Here is a 14612-nt window from a genome sequence, read left to right as displayed (position 1 = left end):
ATTCACACACACATCAATCCACTGATGGCAAAGACTGCCACACAATGTGCCAACCTGCCCATCAGGGTCTAGAGATCACCTTGTCTGACAGCTCCGCCTACTGACCAATCAAAGCTGGGTTCATTGATCGTTAGATAACATTACACAAATATGAAGTTGAAGTCATAAGATGTTGTTTATATTGACAAATGCAGGAAAGACAGCTGGAAATAAATCGCTGACTGTGTGAATGTTGGTGTCTCCGGCTCCACAAAGTCACTACTGCCCTGTACTCCTCCTCCTGTCCGTCCCTTATACACCCGACCACTGCAGAGTCATCAGAAAACGGCATGACCCCGAGTTGTACTGGAAGTCAGTGGTGTACAAGGTGAACAGGAAGGGAGACAGAACAGTTCCCTGTGGAGCTCCAGCATCACTGACCACCGTATCAGACAGCACACGGCCCAGTCGGATAAACTGTGGTCTGCCTGTGAGGTAGTCAGTGATCCAGGAGACAGTGGACACGTTAACCCCCACCACCCGCAGCTTCTCACTCAGTAGCAGTGGTTGGATGGTGTTGAATGCACTGGAGAAATCAAAGAAAGTGATTCTCACAGAGCCACCGGTTCCATCCAGGTGCGACTGAGCTCGTTGCAGCAGGTAGATGATGGCGTCGTCCACTCCCACATGAGGCTGGTATGCAAATTGCAGAGGATGTTCGGGAGGTGCGGTGTATGAAGGAGACAAATGAGGGCTGTGAGCTAAATCTATTGAACAAACAGTTTAGCTCGTTTGCCCTCTCCAGGGAGCCCCTGGTTGTCTCCCTCCCTCAGTTATCTGCTTCATCCCAGTCCACACTTTCCTCACGTTGTTCTGCTGGAGTTTCGCCTCCAGCGTTCTCTTGTAGGAGTCCCTGCAATTCCCTGAGCTTCTCCTTCAGGTCACACTGAACTCTCCTGAGCTCGTCCCTGTCCCCAGACCTGAAGGCTGCTTTCTTCTTATTAAGAAGAAGGAAGGTAGTAGCACTGTATGCATGCTTTACATTAGCATACAGAAGGTACAGAGTTTTATTGTTCCGTGTGGGGCAGTCAACATACTGGTGAAAAGTTGGCAGAGCCTTATCCAGAGTGGTGCGTTAAAGTCTCCAGTAATTGCCAAACATGCACCAGGATGTTGACTCTGCAGTCTAGACACAGTGGAGTGGATGGTGTCCACTGCTGCCTCTGCATCAGCTGATGGAGGGACGTACACAGCGACAACAATGGCGGAAGAGAACTCCATCGGCAAATAATACGGACGCATCCCCACGGCTAAGAGTTCAATGTCCGGGCTACAGAAGCGTTCCTTCACACACACACACACACACACACACACACACACACACACATACACACACACACACACACACACACACACACACATGGTCGGGATTGCACCAACTCTCATTCACATACATTGCAATCCCACCACCTCTCTTCTTACCGCTCTGTACGTCTCTGTCCACCTGAACGGTCCTGAAGCCGGGAGAACGGTTGCACTGTAATCGGGGAAAATCCGAGTGCAGCCATGTCTCCGTGAAACACATGACGCTACACTCGCTACACTCCATCTCGGTCTTTACCAGCAGGCGGAGCTCGTCCGTCTTATTGGCCAAGGACCTCACGTTCCATTGGAATTACTGGTACCGAAGGTTTGTACTTCCTCCTCTTTGCCTTCAGCTTAGCGCCAGCTCTGCAACCCCGTCGTTTTCTCCACAGCTCCTCCGGGATTTCAGGCCTCGCGCCGGGCAGCAGCAGTGGTTCACAGTAAACAATGCCCTCAGTCCATTGTGCGTGGCTCTCCGTTACAAACGGGGAATATGTCACAGAAAAGCCACGAGAAAAGTTGAAAAAAAGTTACGGTCCAAACGTTAACAAAAACAGACAAATAGAAGAGAGGAAAAAATGAAAAAAGACTATCATTAAAACACACACGGGGGAGCTGCTGCAACAGGCAACCGCGCCATCCTGCATGATTTAAGATAAAAACTCATTCACAACCACAGCATTTAGGACTGATAATAATTCAATTGTATTATTCAAAAGATATGTAATAACAGATGTATTTTTCACTCTTTTCCTCAGAGTGTAGATATGTCTGCTGCCAGCTGTCTGCTGACTGAAGATCAGTGTCTGTGCTCCATCTGTCTGGATGTGTTCACTGATCCAGTCACCATACCATGTGGACACAACTTCTGTAAAACCTGCATCACTCAACACTGGAATGTTAATGTCCCCTATCAGTGTCCAAACTGTAAAGAGGTGTTTAAGATCAGACCTGAGCTGCGAGTCAATACGTTCATCTCTGAGATGGCTGCTCAGTTCAGACAGCCAGCTCAACAGGAAACCAAGCTGGGGAAGACTGAGACTGAAATTCAGCAGATGATCCAGAAGAGACAACTGAAGATTCAGGAGATCAAACACTCAGTGGAGCTCAGTGAGTAAGATGCAGACAGAGAGATAGCAGATGGTGTTCAGGTCTTCACCGCTCTGAAGGAGTCTGTTGAGAGAAGCCAGGCCGAGCTCATCGACACCATCAAAGAGAAGCAGAGAAAGACAGAGAAACAGGCTGAAGGCTTCATCAAAGAGCTGGAACAGGAAATCTCTGAGCTGAAGAAGAGAAGCACTGAGGTGGAGCAGCTCTCACGCTCTGAAGACCACCTCCACCTCCTCCAGAGCTTCAGGACCCTGAACACTGCTCCACCCACCAAGAACTGGACAGGAGTCAGTGTCAGTCCACCTTCATATGAGGGGACTGTGAGGAGAGCTGTGAATCAGCTGGAGAAGACACTCAGTAAACAGATGAAGAAGCTGTTTGAGGTCGAGCTGAAGAGGGTCCAGCAGTCTGCAGTGGATGTGACTCTTGATCCTGATACAGCACAGCCTTATCTCATCCTGTCTGATGATGGAAAACAAGTTAAACATGGTGATGTAAAGAAGAATCTCCCAAACAATCCAGAGAGATTTAATCCTTGTCCTGGTGTTTTAGCAAAGCAGAGTTTCTCATCAGGAAGATTTTACTACGAGGTTCAGGTTAAAGGGAAGACTGACTGGTCTGTAGGAGTGGCCAGAGAGTCGATCAACAGGAAGGGAAATATCAAACTGATTCCTCAGAATGGTTACTGGACGATATGGTTGAGGAATGAGAATGAGTACAAAGCTCTTGTTGACCCTCCAGTCCGTCTCTCTCTGAAGTGTCAGCCTCAGAAGGTGGGGGTGTTTGTGGATCATGAGGAGGGTCTGGTCTCCTTTTATGACGTTGATGCTGCAGCTCTTATCTACTCCTTTTCTGGCTGCAGCTTCACTGAGAAACTCCACCCATTCTTTAGTCCTGATCTTAATGCTGGTGGTAAAAACTCTGTTCCTCTGATCATCTCTCCTGTCAATCACACTGAGTAGAACAAACACTTGATTTTCTACAGAGAGACTCTTTCATTTAATGTAACATGTATATGACTAGATTGGTACAGTGTAAACATTGTTTTTGTTTGTTTTTCTGTAAATATTTTTTTGATTTGTATCACTGCTACTCACAACTATAACACACCAATTTTACTGCACTGATTGATATTAACGAATATAGTCTCATGTTTTCTAATCAATGCATTATCTGCCATCAAGTCTGTTAAATCATTAAAAACTGTACAGAGAAATATGAATCATTAGAACATTACTTAAATGTTCCAAAATGTTATTTTGTGATTGTAAGAAGTGATGCATACTTTAACAAATGACTGAAGAGCAGTTTATGAATAAGACAAACGTAATTTGCTTTTCTCTCTTTTTGTTTTCATATAAAAAGAGGATAAATAAAGTGACAATGTGTCTGATTAAGTTATTTTGTTTTTGTTTGTCTGGAAGGAGTCTGGGGGGTGGAAGTAGGTGCTGGTGAGGGAAGTAAAGACTACTCCTCTCGGAGGGGGAGGGAGAAAGTGGGTGATCAGAGGCAGTCCCTGATGGAAGGGCACCCTTCCCGTAAGGTCTCTATGACTGGATGCATTGCATTGCGTTACTTTGCTCTGGTTACTTTTAAGTAACTTTGGGCCCATATTGACCAGCCATACTTTAATGTAGAAAAATTATTTGAAGTTTAAAACATTGACAAAACGCTGAACTTTATCGAGCCAAATGGGCATTTTGATAGCTAGCACAGTTTTCATGAAGTCAACGTTTAATTTTGGGTCCGTTTCAGATTTTATAATGGGTGTGTATTGCACGGAATGTTCAGCTCTTTTTTTTTTTTTTAGACTAGTTTAACTTAACCCTCTTCCCCCTGTCCCTAAAACGTGATGACTGACTCTACCAGTCGTTAAGGTAAGTTCCCCAGGTGAAAAGTTGGTGGTGTTAGTCAAAAACTTAAAATAGGCAATAGTAAAGTACAGACGATCTACATAACTATTCATACATTAGAGTTATATCCTACTGAAAGCACTTAGGGTCTAACAAGAAGAAATCTCCTGAAGACTGTTTTGAAATGAACACACCGGACTATAGAATAGAAACCTTGCAGACTTTATTATTATTAACAAACTGTCCAATTTTCATCTGTACAGAACAACAAAAAGAAACCCCCTAAAACAAGAAAGAAAGAAAAGTGGACAGGGGGGGGGGGGGGGGACAATTAATCAGATGATCAGGAGTTCAATGAAATCAGACACAAAGCATCGTTTACAAAAAAAAAAAGATCTTAATCATCACAAACTTAAAAATCAAGAAATGTTCTAGTCGCTATCCATCGGGACGACAACGGCGAGGGAACGGAGATCGCACTCGCAGTCCAGAATCTGTGGGCAACACACACACACACACACACACACACACACACACACACACACACACACCTACCGGGTGCTGCAGGGGGTTCTGGGATGTTCTGTACAGTGGGATCCCTTCGGCGGGACGACGAGTAGGCACGCTTTGATAAAAACCCCGACGTCAGATGAAGAAATAAAAAGTGAAGGCAGTTCAACGTCATCAGTACGAACAAACAACAAAGCTAACCGCAGGACGCGTCGTTTTACAGTCTGTCATCAGCATAGTACACATGTACACAAGATCGGGTCGAGCTGGGAGAGGAGAGACTCAACGAGACCAAAAACGCTCACATCAAAGATCTTTTACTTGTGACGAAGCAGAAAGAAACTACAAAAGACGACTCGTGTACACGAGACGACGCGTTGAGGTTTGGTTTTTGCTTTCACGCCTGTAGTTCGGTTTGTTTTTGAAAACTGAAACCAAAGAAAGAAAAACTTCAGATACATTTCCTGTTTAGGTTGAAAGGTTACAGGTACATTTAAAAAGGTACAATGTGTAGTATTTAAGGAGGGATCTATTGGCAGACATTTTATATATTAAGTATGTTTTTCTTTTCAGGGAGCCGGCCGCCATGTTTCTACCGTAGCATAGAATGGACGAACCAAACAATGACTCTAGTTCTCTACACGGGAGAAGTTTCAGTTGGCTGCAATCTGCATCCTCACCACCAGATGTCGCCAAATCTCACACATTGCACCTTTAAAAACAACCTAACTACAGATGAACAAACGTGAAAACGAACCCTCTTCCGTCTTCGTATCCACATCACTGACTATGTTTGATGGTGCATGAACGCACCAGTGGTCATCCCCAAAGTAGCATCACATTGAAAATATATATCGACGCTCCGCCTCCAAAACGTTTCACATTACGTCACCAGAGGCCAGAACTCAGTCTGCCCACCGGAGAGAGGCGTTCACTGTCACTCTGTGGAGCAGGTTGATGCCCGGAGGAGGCCGAACCTTCGCCGCCTGTCAGTGAACGTTCAGTTTGTTACACCACATACAGATATAAGGCAGCAGCTAAAGCCAACGATGACAAAGAATAAAAAGTAACATCAGGTGACGGTTAAAGCTAGATGACCTTTGAACTCTCCAAACACAGAGTACAGCGTCCAACGTCTTGTGAAAACGTATTTTATTGCCTGTAAAGGAATAAACTAAATGTTTTATAACTTAGATATCTGTTCAACTTCACGCACGTCGAGGGTACTGGCAGGACTCTGGTTGATGCGGCCATGCATTTCTGTGACCATCATACACTGCGTGCACGAATTAAACGTTTTTTCCTGCGTTGACCAGCAGTGTAGCAAGACCATGTTGCCAGGTCTTAAGCCTCAAATGTTTTGAGTGTAGCTCTGATACAATCATAGATGTAAGCCTGTTAAGATCATTAAGAAAATGAATGTGCGTGAATGTGCTTCAGTGTTTGAAACATAACAAACTGTCAGTTTACTGGGATGGGGTTCAACTCCCTGCAGTGTCCTGCTGATTGTATTTGGACTTACATGAAAGTTAACAGAACAGTAGTGTCATTTGCTTTTACTTGAACACTGTAATTAACAATGTTTTAATTTTAAGCTGTTCTGTAACTTTAGATTGTTGTGTGAAGCATTCATTATAACATTTAACCTGATTCTCATGTAGAAGCTCTGGACAGATCATTTATACTAATGCCCACTGACATGGTTTGAAAACCACTGTTGTCTAACTTTCGCTCTCCAAGCATCTTAGTTTGCACATATTTACATCAGAGAAGTCTTTTTTCTCATGGTGTGACCACAAACCCTTTTAATAAGTTCAGTGTTTGGGCCGCTGTAATTATAGAATCCTGCTTACGTTCGTGGTTGCCATTAGGTGGCGCTATGACTATGATTCTAAATTGTCATATAGATGTGTTCAGGGTCAGGATGTTATGACATATGAGAGATTTGGATCAGATTAGACAATGTACGGCCGAATTACAACAACTTCCTTTTTCATGACGAATGGTGTTTTTTTGCCATCACGCCACAGATACATAGTTCGATAACTTTTTGATCTTTGACTGACTTTTAGGTCTCAAGAGCATACTGACCGATCTGAAGTCAATCGGGTCAAATCTCTGGGAGGAGTTCATTAAAGTAGGATGCCTTGAAATGGTCCAAAAATGTCAGAAAATTAAAAATGGCCGACTTCCTGTTTGGTTTAATGAAAAGCTTCAAGAGGATTTTTTGTACATCCCATCACGTTCCACACACCTACCAAATTTCATACAGCTAAGTGAAACACAATGTTGGGGCTACTCAATAGGGGGCGCTATCGAGCCAATATTTCATACCGCAGCTGGACACCCCAATCAGACTGGAATTTTAGCCACGACTGGCTTGCGTGTCAAATTTTTAAAAAATCCCAGTATCCCAAGCACCTTCTTTTTGCGATGAAAGTGGTAAAATAATAATAAACAATAGAACAACAATAGGTCCTCCGCTCCGACTACGTCGGTGCTCGGGCCCTAATAAGAAGGAAAAAGTCAAACTTGTGTTGTTTGAATGTCAGGGTATTTGTCAAAGAGGCAATAAAAGCTCCTTCACAGAGCTTCACTGAGAGGAGGAGCTACTCTGAAGGAGGAGATCTGCTGAGTCACTTTTTCTGAAGTGAAAGTGAAAGTTAGTCTGAGCGACATCAGAGCTTTAGTCGACACAAGTCTCTCTGTTTCTCTGTAAAGAAACGTTCAACTGAATCCAGCAGCTTCTTCTCAACAACACAAACTCTGGTGAGTTCAAAGCCTTTTTTTCTCAATGTCACTGTTTGTGTAGTTCCTGCTGTCTGTCTTTGTGACGCAGTTCAGCTGATCATATCTGATGTGACATCAAACCTCAGAACTACTCGGACAGGAAGTTCCACTGGACAAATGTTTAGCTGAGGTCCACCTGGTGACCGTGGGGGTTGTGGAGAGAAATGATGTATATAGTGTAATAATATGTCTCATTTATGAAGTGTGTAGGATCCATACTTAAAGTGTACGTGTGCACAAAAGAAGGAAATGGTGCACAGCCAAAAAAAAAAAAAATCAAACCTGTTAAAACGTGATCAGCCTCATGGTTCAGCCTCAACACGCCCACATTCAACCACACACTGAACACCAAGCATTGTAGTAGTTGTGACTGATCAGCACAAATAATACTGCTGCTTTGAGAGTTCATGATAAAGAGGATTCAGACGTGCAAAGTAACACGTGATATGAAGTGACATTAAATGTGTGAGAGGCGTCATCACATCACATTTAATCACAGAGTAAATCAACTCTTTTCACAGTCAGACTCATCACAAGTCTCAAGTCTACAGCCTGAAACATTCACCCAAATACTTTAAGAAGCCTTTATTTAAATTAATAAAATGATGATATAATGAATCATTACATGCAAATAATTCAGTGTTTATTCATGTTAAAGTGGCAGAAATATGACTTTATAATGTATAATGTTCATTATTTATAATATTTATTTATTCTATTGAATCTTTCCATAAATTGATCTCTGGAGCAAAGACGTTTGAAAACGCTCCACTTTTACTTTGAAGGCGAGCCGTCTCTGTTTCCGACTGTCGACTTCCTCTCCTCACTTTTCATGATTCCAGTTGGATCGTGGAACAAGCTGACGTTTTGGTGCACAGAGTTTCACTGCAGGTGTTCATTCAATGAGACAATAACAGACAAAGAGTTCACCGCGTTTAGGCAGCATCGGCTGTTGAAGAAGGAACTCACACGAAGCAGAACACATTTACATGAACACAAGTAGACCAATGAGATTATGAACACACATAAACTGACTGAACAATGGACATGAAGTGTACTTTGTGCACGGACTCGACTCAGACAGGAAGTTCAACTCAGTGCCACAAGAGCAACATTTAGACTGAGGTCCAACTATGTCTCAGTAAATAGTAATATGTTCAATATTAAAGAGGAATTAAAAATGTTACGGCTCCTTACAAACTATATGAATTCACTCCAATAATATACAAGCAGCAGGGTTCAAATTGAATTCTGTTATGATTTTACTCATTAAAATTGTGATATTAACAAGAACCAGAGGGTCTGTGATGTCATCACTGCAACGCTTAAACCAACAGCTAAGTTTATCATTGTTTTATTGTTTTTACTACTATCTAAATAACTACAGTAACAGCAGCTAATAGTCAGGGATCAGCCACAGGCAGCCTTAAAACACGGTGAAAAAGCACAGAGAGAGAAAAGACAGAATGATCCAGAAACTGCATTCAGGATGACCCTCCTTATATTCCACTAATCATAGCTTGATTTTAATAAAGAAATAATAAAACTAGAGACCATCTTTCAGTGAGATCACACCAGCCATGATTCTAAAATCAGGCCTGAGGTGTAAACTGTGTGTCCTACTTCCTTTACTTCAGACGTCTTTGCTGGGACCACACCCATCTTCAAACTCATCTTTCTGTTAACAGACCTTTATAGTTTACTGAGTGCGTCTTGATGGTTGAGACTCTGTCCTGGTGACACAATCTGTCCACAGACATTTAAATTCTATTTTGTAAGAACCTTTCTAAAGTACTCAAACCCTCTTCTGTAATAGTTCCTCTACAGTAGGTGTCTCCAGGACACATTTTACCATGATGACACACACAGAGACCCACAATGTGAAGACAGTACCTGACACACTCTGTTGCTGCTGCTAAAGATGTAATAACAGATTTGTTTTTCACTCTTGTTGTCCTCAGAGTGTAGATATGTCTGCTGCCAGCTGTCTGCTGACTGAAGATCAGTTTCTGTGCTCCATCTGTCTGGATGTGTTCACTGATCCAGTCGCCATACCATGTGGACACAACTTCTGTAAAACCTGCATCACTGAACACTGGAACATTAATGTCCAGTCTCAGTGTCCAAACTGTAAAGAGGTTTATAACACCAGACCGAAGCTGCGGGTCAATACCTTCATCTCTGAGATGGCTGATCAGTTCAGACAGTCAGCTCCACAGAAAGCCAGCAGCAGCAGCTCAGAGCAACAAGCTGCCAAACCAGGAGAAGTTCCCTGTGACGTCTGCACTGGAATCAAACTGAAGGCCCTGAAGACCTGCCTGGTGTGTCTGGTCTCCTACTGTGAGACTCACCTGGAGCCTCATCTGACAACGTCAGGTCTGAAAAGACATCAGCTGATCGACCCTGTGGAGAACCTGGAAGGCAGGATGTGTACGAAGCACCATAAACTGCTGGAGCTGTTCTGTAAAACCGACCAGATGTGTGTCTGCATGCTCTGCACTATTTCAGAACACAAGACACATGATGTTGTTCCTCTGAAAGAAGGATATGAAGGAAAGAAGGCTGAGCTGGAGGATGAAATTCAGCAGATGATCCAGAAGAGACGACTGAAGATTCAGGAGATCAAACACTCAGTGGAGCTCAGTGAGGAAGATGCAGACAGAGAGATAGCAGATGGTGTTCAGGTCTTCACCGCTCTGAAGGAGTCTGTTGAGAGAAGCCAGGCCGAGCTCATCTACACGATCAAAGAGAAGCAGAGAAAGACAGAGAAACAGGCTGAAGGCTTCATCAAAGAGCTGGAACAGGAAATCTCTGAGCTGAAGAAGAGAAGCACTGAGGTGGTTCAGCTCTCACGCTCTGAAGACCACCTGGACATCCTCCAAAACTTTACGACCCTGAACACTGCTCCACCCACCAAGAACTGGACAAGAGTTAACACCCGTCCACTACATGAGGGGAATGTGAGAAAAGCTTTGAATCAGCTGGAGGAGACGATCAGTGAAGAGGTAAAACATCTTCTTGAGGCAGAGCTGAAGAGAATCCAGCAGTCTGCAGTGGATGTGACTCTTGATCATGATACAGCACATCCCAACCTCATCCTGTCTGATGATGGAAAACAAGTTAAACTTGGTGATGTAAAGAAGAATCTCCCAGACAATCCAGAGAGATTTGATCTTCATACTAATGTCTTAACAAAGCAGAGTTTCTCTTCAGGAAGATTTTACTACGAGGTTCAGGTTAAAGGGAAGACTGACTGGTATTTAGGAGTGGCCAGAGAGTCGATCAACAGGAAGGGAAGAATCACAGCGACCCCTCAGTTGGGCTACTGGATAATATGTTTGAGGAATGAGAATGAGTACAAAGCTTGTGCTGACCCTTCAGTCCTTCTCTCTCTGAAGTCTCAGCCTCAGAAGGTGGGGGTGTTTGTGGATTATGAGGAGGGTCTGGTCTCCTTCTATGACGTTGATGCTGCAGCTCTTATCTACTCCTTTACTGACTGCTGCTTCACTGAGAAACTCTACCCATTCTTTAATCCTTTTAAAAACAACGGTGGTAATAACTCTGCTCCTCTGATCATCTCTCCTGTCAATCACACTGAGTAGAACAACCATGTAATTTATGACAGAAAGACTCACTTTCATTTAATGTATTAAATGTATTTTTTTGTGATGTATGGTGTAGACATTGTTAATTTATCAGCTTTTAATCAATGAAGGGTTTTATTCCGCAAAAGTTTCTCTTTCATGTGTCACATTACACTTTAACACGTGAACCTATGACACTGATGAATATAATCTAATTTATTGTAATTTAATCTACTAACTGCGATACTTTACTGTTAGGTCGTCAAAAACAATTTACTCATGTATAAGAAGCATTTGTTTGTTCCATAACTGTCTGAGTGCCAAAGTCAAAACTTTTTGTTGTTTGAACAAAAGTGTTGCATACTGTCACAAATTATCGAAAAACGATTTATCTTTTAATTATTATTTTTTTAATTCTCTTTTTTCTCCTTTTCTTGTCATATAAACAAATGTAAGACAGAATTGTATTGTGTCTGATTAAGTTATTTGGTTTTTGTTTGATATCAACAGCTGAAAGAACAGCTGATGGTGTTTCTAATGACACCAAATCATGTGATTAAAAACACCATCAGCTGTTCTCAGACTGACTTGAGCTGACGAGCTCCAACACCTCATCACATTTGAAATAGTTGGTTATGTAAAATAATGTGGTGATATTTAAGGTTTGAGTTGACTTAGAGCAGCTGATGTGAACACTAAACCAGTGCTACTAGTTAAACCAGTGCTACTAGTTATACCAGTGCTACTAGTTAAACCAGTGCTACTAGTTAGTAGAGAATAAATTATATCTGAGGACGCCCTCTACTGGAGTTCATAACAAACTGCAGTCTGTGTTCATTTGAGGAAATGCTCTTAATACATAACTACAGTCTGATGCTGAAGCAGATTACATGAATGAGCAGAAATAAACCTGAGTCTAACAGATACAAGTACTCTGTCTAATGTCACTGATGAGCTTTTTCTTTTGTTTTGTACTTTTTTGAGCTCAGTCTAAAATCAGTGACTTTCAGTTAAAAGGACGTTTATTAAAAAGTATTGTACTTTAACTACTTTTAAAAAGGGAGACTCAGAGAAGCCCATTGATCTACTGCTGTGGTCCAATCAGAAGGATTGTTCTTCTCAGTTATAAACTTACTTTTCTCCTCCTAATAACATTTCACAATGAGGCAATAAAACCTCACTCACAGAGCTTCACTGAGAGGAGGAGCAACACTGAAGGAGGAGCTTCAACGTCACATTTCCTCCAATCAAAGTAAAGTTAGTCTGAGTGACAGCAGAGCTGCAGTCGAGACAAGTCTCTCTGTTTCTCTCTAAAGAAACATTCAACTGAATCCAGCAGCTTCTTCTCAACAACACAAACTCTGGTGAGTTCACTGTTCTACAGACCAAATGTACTGATTCAATGTTTGTCAAAATGCAGTTAAACTAAAATCTGCCATTTTAACACTTGTTTTATTATATAGATCATATGATGTCATAGAAATGTGTCATTTTTAGTAAAAATCCAAAATGTAGGTTTTGTCTGAACTACAACACAGAGGTATAAATATCACCACAGTGACTGAACTCTTCAGGTTTGTCAGAATGCAGTCACAGCTAGTTTCAGCTTCACTTCATTCACAGACTATTTCTGACGACTTTCTTTCCTGTCGGTGAACGTTCAGTTTGTTACACCACATACAGATATAAGGCAGCAGCTAAAGCCAACGATGACAAAGAATAAAAAGTAACATCAGGTGACGGTTAAAGCTAGATGACCTTTGAACTCTGCAAACACAGAGTACAGCATCTAACGTCATGTGACAACTTATTGTATTGCCTGTAAAGGAATAAAATAGACGTTTTATAACTTAAACATCCAGTATTATCTCATAATCTGATCTCTACTCAAACAGAAGTTCCACTCAGGTTCAATGTTTAACTGACGTCCATCGTGGTCGTGAGGGTTGTGGAGAGAAACGTTACTTTAATGGTGAATGGACTTTGCATTTATGTCGAGCTTCAGACCATTAAAAGTTCTGTACGCTGCATGTTAACATTCACCTATTCACACACACATCAATACACTGACGGCAAAGACTGCCACACAATGTGCCAACCTGCCCATCAGGATCTAAGAGATCACCTCGTCTAACAGCTCCGCCTACTGACCAATCAAAGCTGGGTTCATTGATCGTTAGATAACATTACACAAATATGAAGTTGAAGTCATAAGATGTTGTTTATGTTGACAAATGCAGGAAAGACAGCTGGAAATAAATCGCTGACTGTGTGAATGTTGGTGTCTCCGGCTCCACAAAGTCACTACTGCCCTGTACTCCTCCTCCTGTCCGTCCCTTATACACCCGACCACTGCAGAGTCATCAGAAAACAGCATGACCCCGAGTTGTACTGGAAGTCAGTGGTGTACAAGGTGAACAGGAAGGGAGACAGAACAGTTCCCTGTGGAGCTCCAGCATCACTGACCACCGTATCAGACAGCACACGGCCCAGTCGGATAAACTGTGGTCTGCCTGTGAGGTAGTCAGTTATCCAGGAGACGGTGAACACGTTAACCCCCACCACCCGCAGCTTCTCACTCAGTAGCAGTGGTTGGATGGTGTTGAATGCACTGGAGAAATCAAAGAAAGTGATTCTCACAGAGCCACCGGTTCCATCCAGGTGCGACTGAGCTCGTTGCAGCAGGTAGATGATGGCGTCGTCCACTCCCACATGAGGCTGGTATGCAAATTGCAGAGGATGTTCGGGAGGTGCGGTGTATGAAGGAGACAAATGAGGGCTGTGAGCTAAATCTATTGAACAAACAGTTTAGCTCGTTTGCCCTCTCCAGGGAGCCCCCTGGTTGTCTCCCTCCCTCAGTTATCTGCTTCATCCCAGTCCACACTTTCCTCACGTTGTTCTGCTGGAGTTTCGCCTCCAGCGTTCTCTTGTAGGAGTCCCTGCAATTCCCTGAGCTTCTCCTTCAGGTCACACTGAACTCTCCTGAGCTCGTCCCTGTCCCCAGACCTGAAGGCTGCTTTCTTCTTATTAAGAAGGAAGGTAGTAGCACTGTATGCATGCTTTACATTAGCATACAGAAGGTACAGAGTTTTATTGTTCCGTGTGGGGCAGTCAACATACTGGTGAAAAGTTGGCAGAGCCTTATTCAGAGTGGTGCGTTAAAGTCTCCAGTAATTGCCAAACATGCACCAGGATGTTGACTCTGCAGTCTAGACACAGTGGAGTGGATGGTGTCCACTGCTGCCTCTGCATCAGCTGATGGAGGGACGTACACAGCGACAACAATGGCGGAAGAGAACTCCATCGGCAAATAATACGGACGCATCCCCACGGCTAAGAGTTCAATGTCCGGGCTACAGAAGCGTTCCTTCACACACACACACACACACACACACACACACACACACACACACACACACAC

At 43.0% G+C, this 14612-nt stretch overlaps 2 protein-coding genes across 2 annotated transcripts; both read left to right on the top strand.

Annotated features, from left to right (window-relative positions):
• Nucleotides 1-2159: 2159 nt before the first annotated feature.
• LOC137881380 (E3 ubiquitin-protein ligase TRIM21-like) lies at nt 2160-3438 on the top strand (the record flags this gene model as incomplete). The annotated part of the gene is given in 1 exon segment (XM_068723301.1): nt 2160-3438. A coding segment is annotated over 1 exon segment (1257 nt), but the record flags the coding sequence as incomplete, so codon positions are not given.
• Nucleotides 3439-7531: 4093 nt separating this feature from the next.
• Nucleotides 7532-11608, top strand: LOC137881333 (E3 ubiquitin-protein ligase TRIM39-like). Its single transcript, XM_068723237.1, has 2 exons — nt 7532-7586; nt 9569-11608. Exon 2 carries the CDS (start codon nt 9578-9580, stop codon nt 11207-11209), a length of 1632 nt encoding a protein of 543 aa, XP_068579338.1. The 5' UTR covers nt 7532-7586; nt 9569-9577; the 3' UTR covers nt 11210-11608.
• Nucleotides 11609-14612: the final 3004 nt, after the last annotated feature.

The sequence above is a fragment of the Cebidichthys violaceus genome, unplaced genomic scaffold (genome assembly GCF_023349555.1).
Source record: "Cebidichthys violaceus isolate CVI_PGR_0920_01 unplaced genomic scaffold, fCebVio1.0.p SCAF_3, whole genome shotgun sequence".
Lineage (NCBI taxonomy): Eukaryota > Metazoa > Chordata > Actinopteri > Perciformes > Stichaeidae > Cebidichthys > Cebidichthys violaceus.
The sequence above is the reverse complement of the archived record's forward strand: the minus strand, read 5'-3'. Positions and strand labels throughout refer to the sequence as shown.

Bases quoted from the DNA above. Each gene is read 5' to 3' on its own strand.
- LOC137881333 (XM_068723237.1), top strand. From the start codon at position 9,578: ATGTCTGCTGCCAGCTGTCTGCTGACTGAAGATCAGTTTCTGTGCTCC.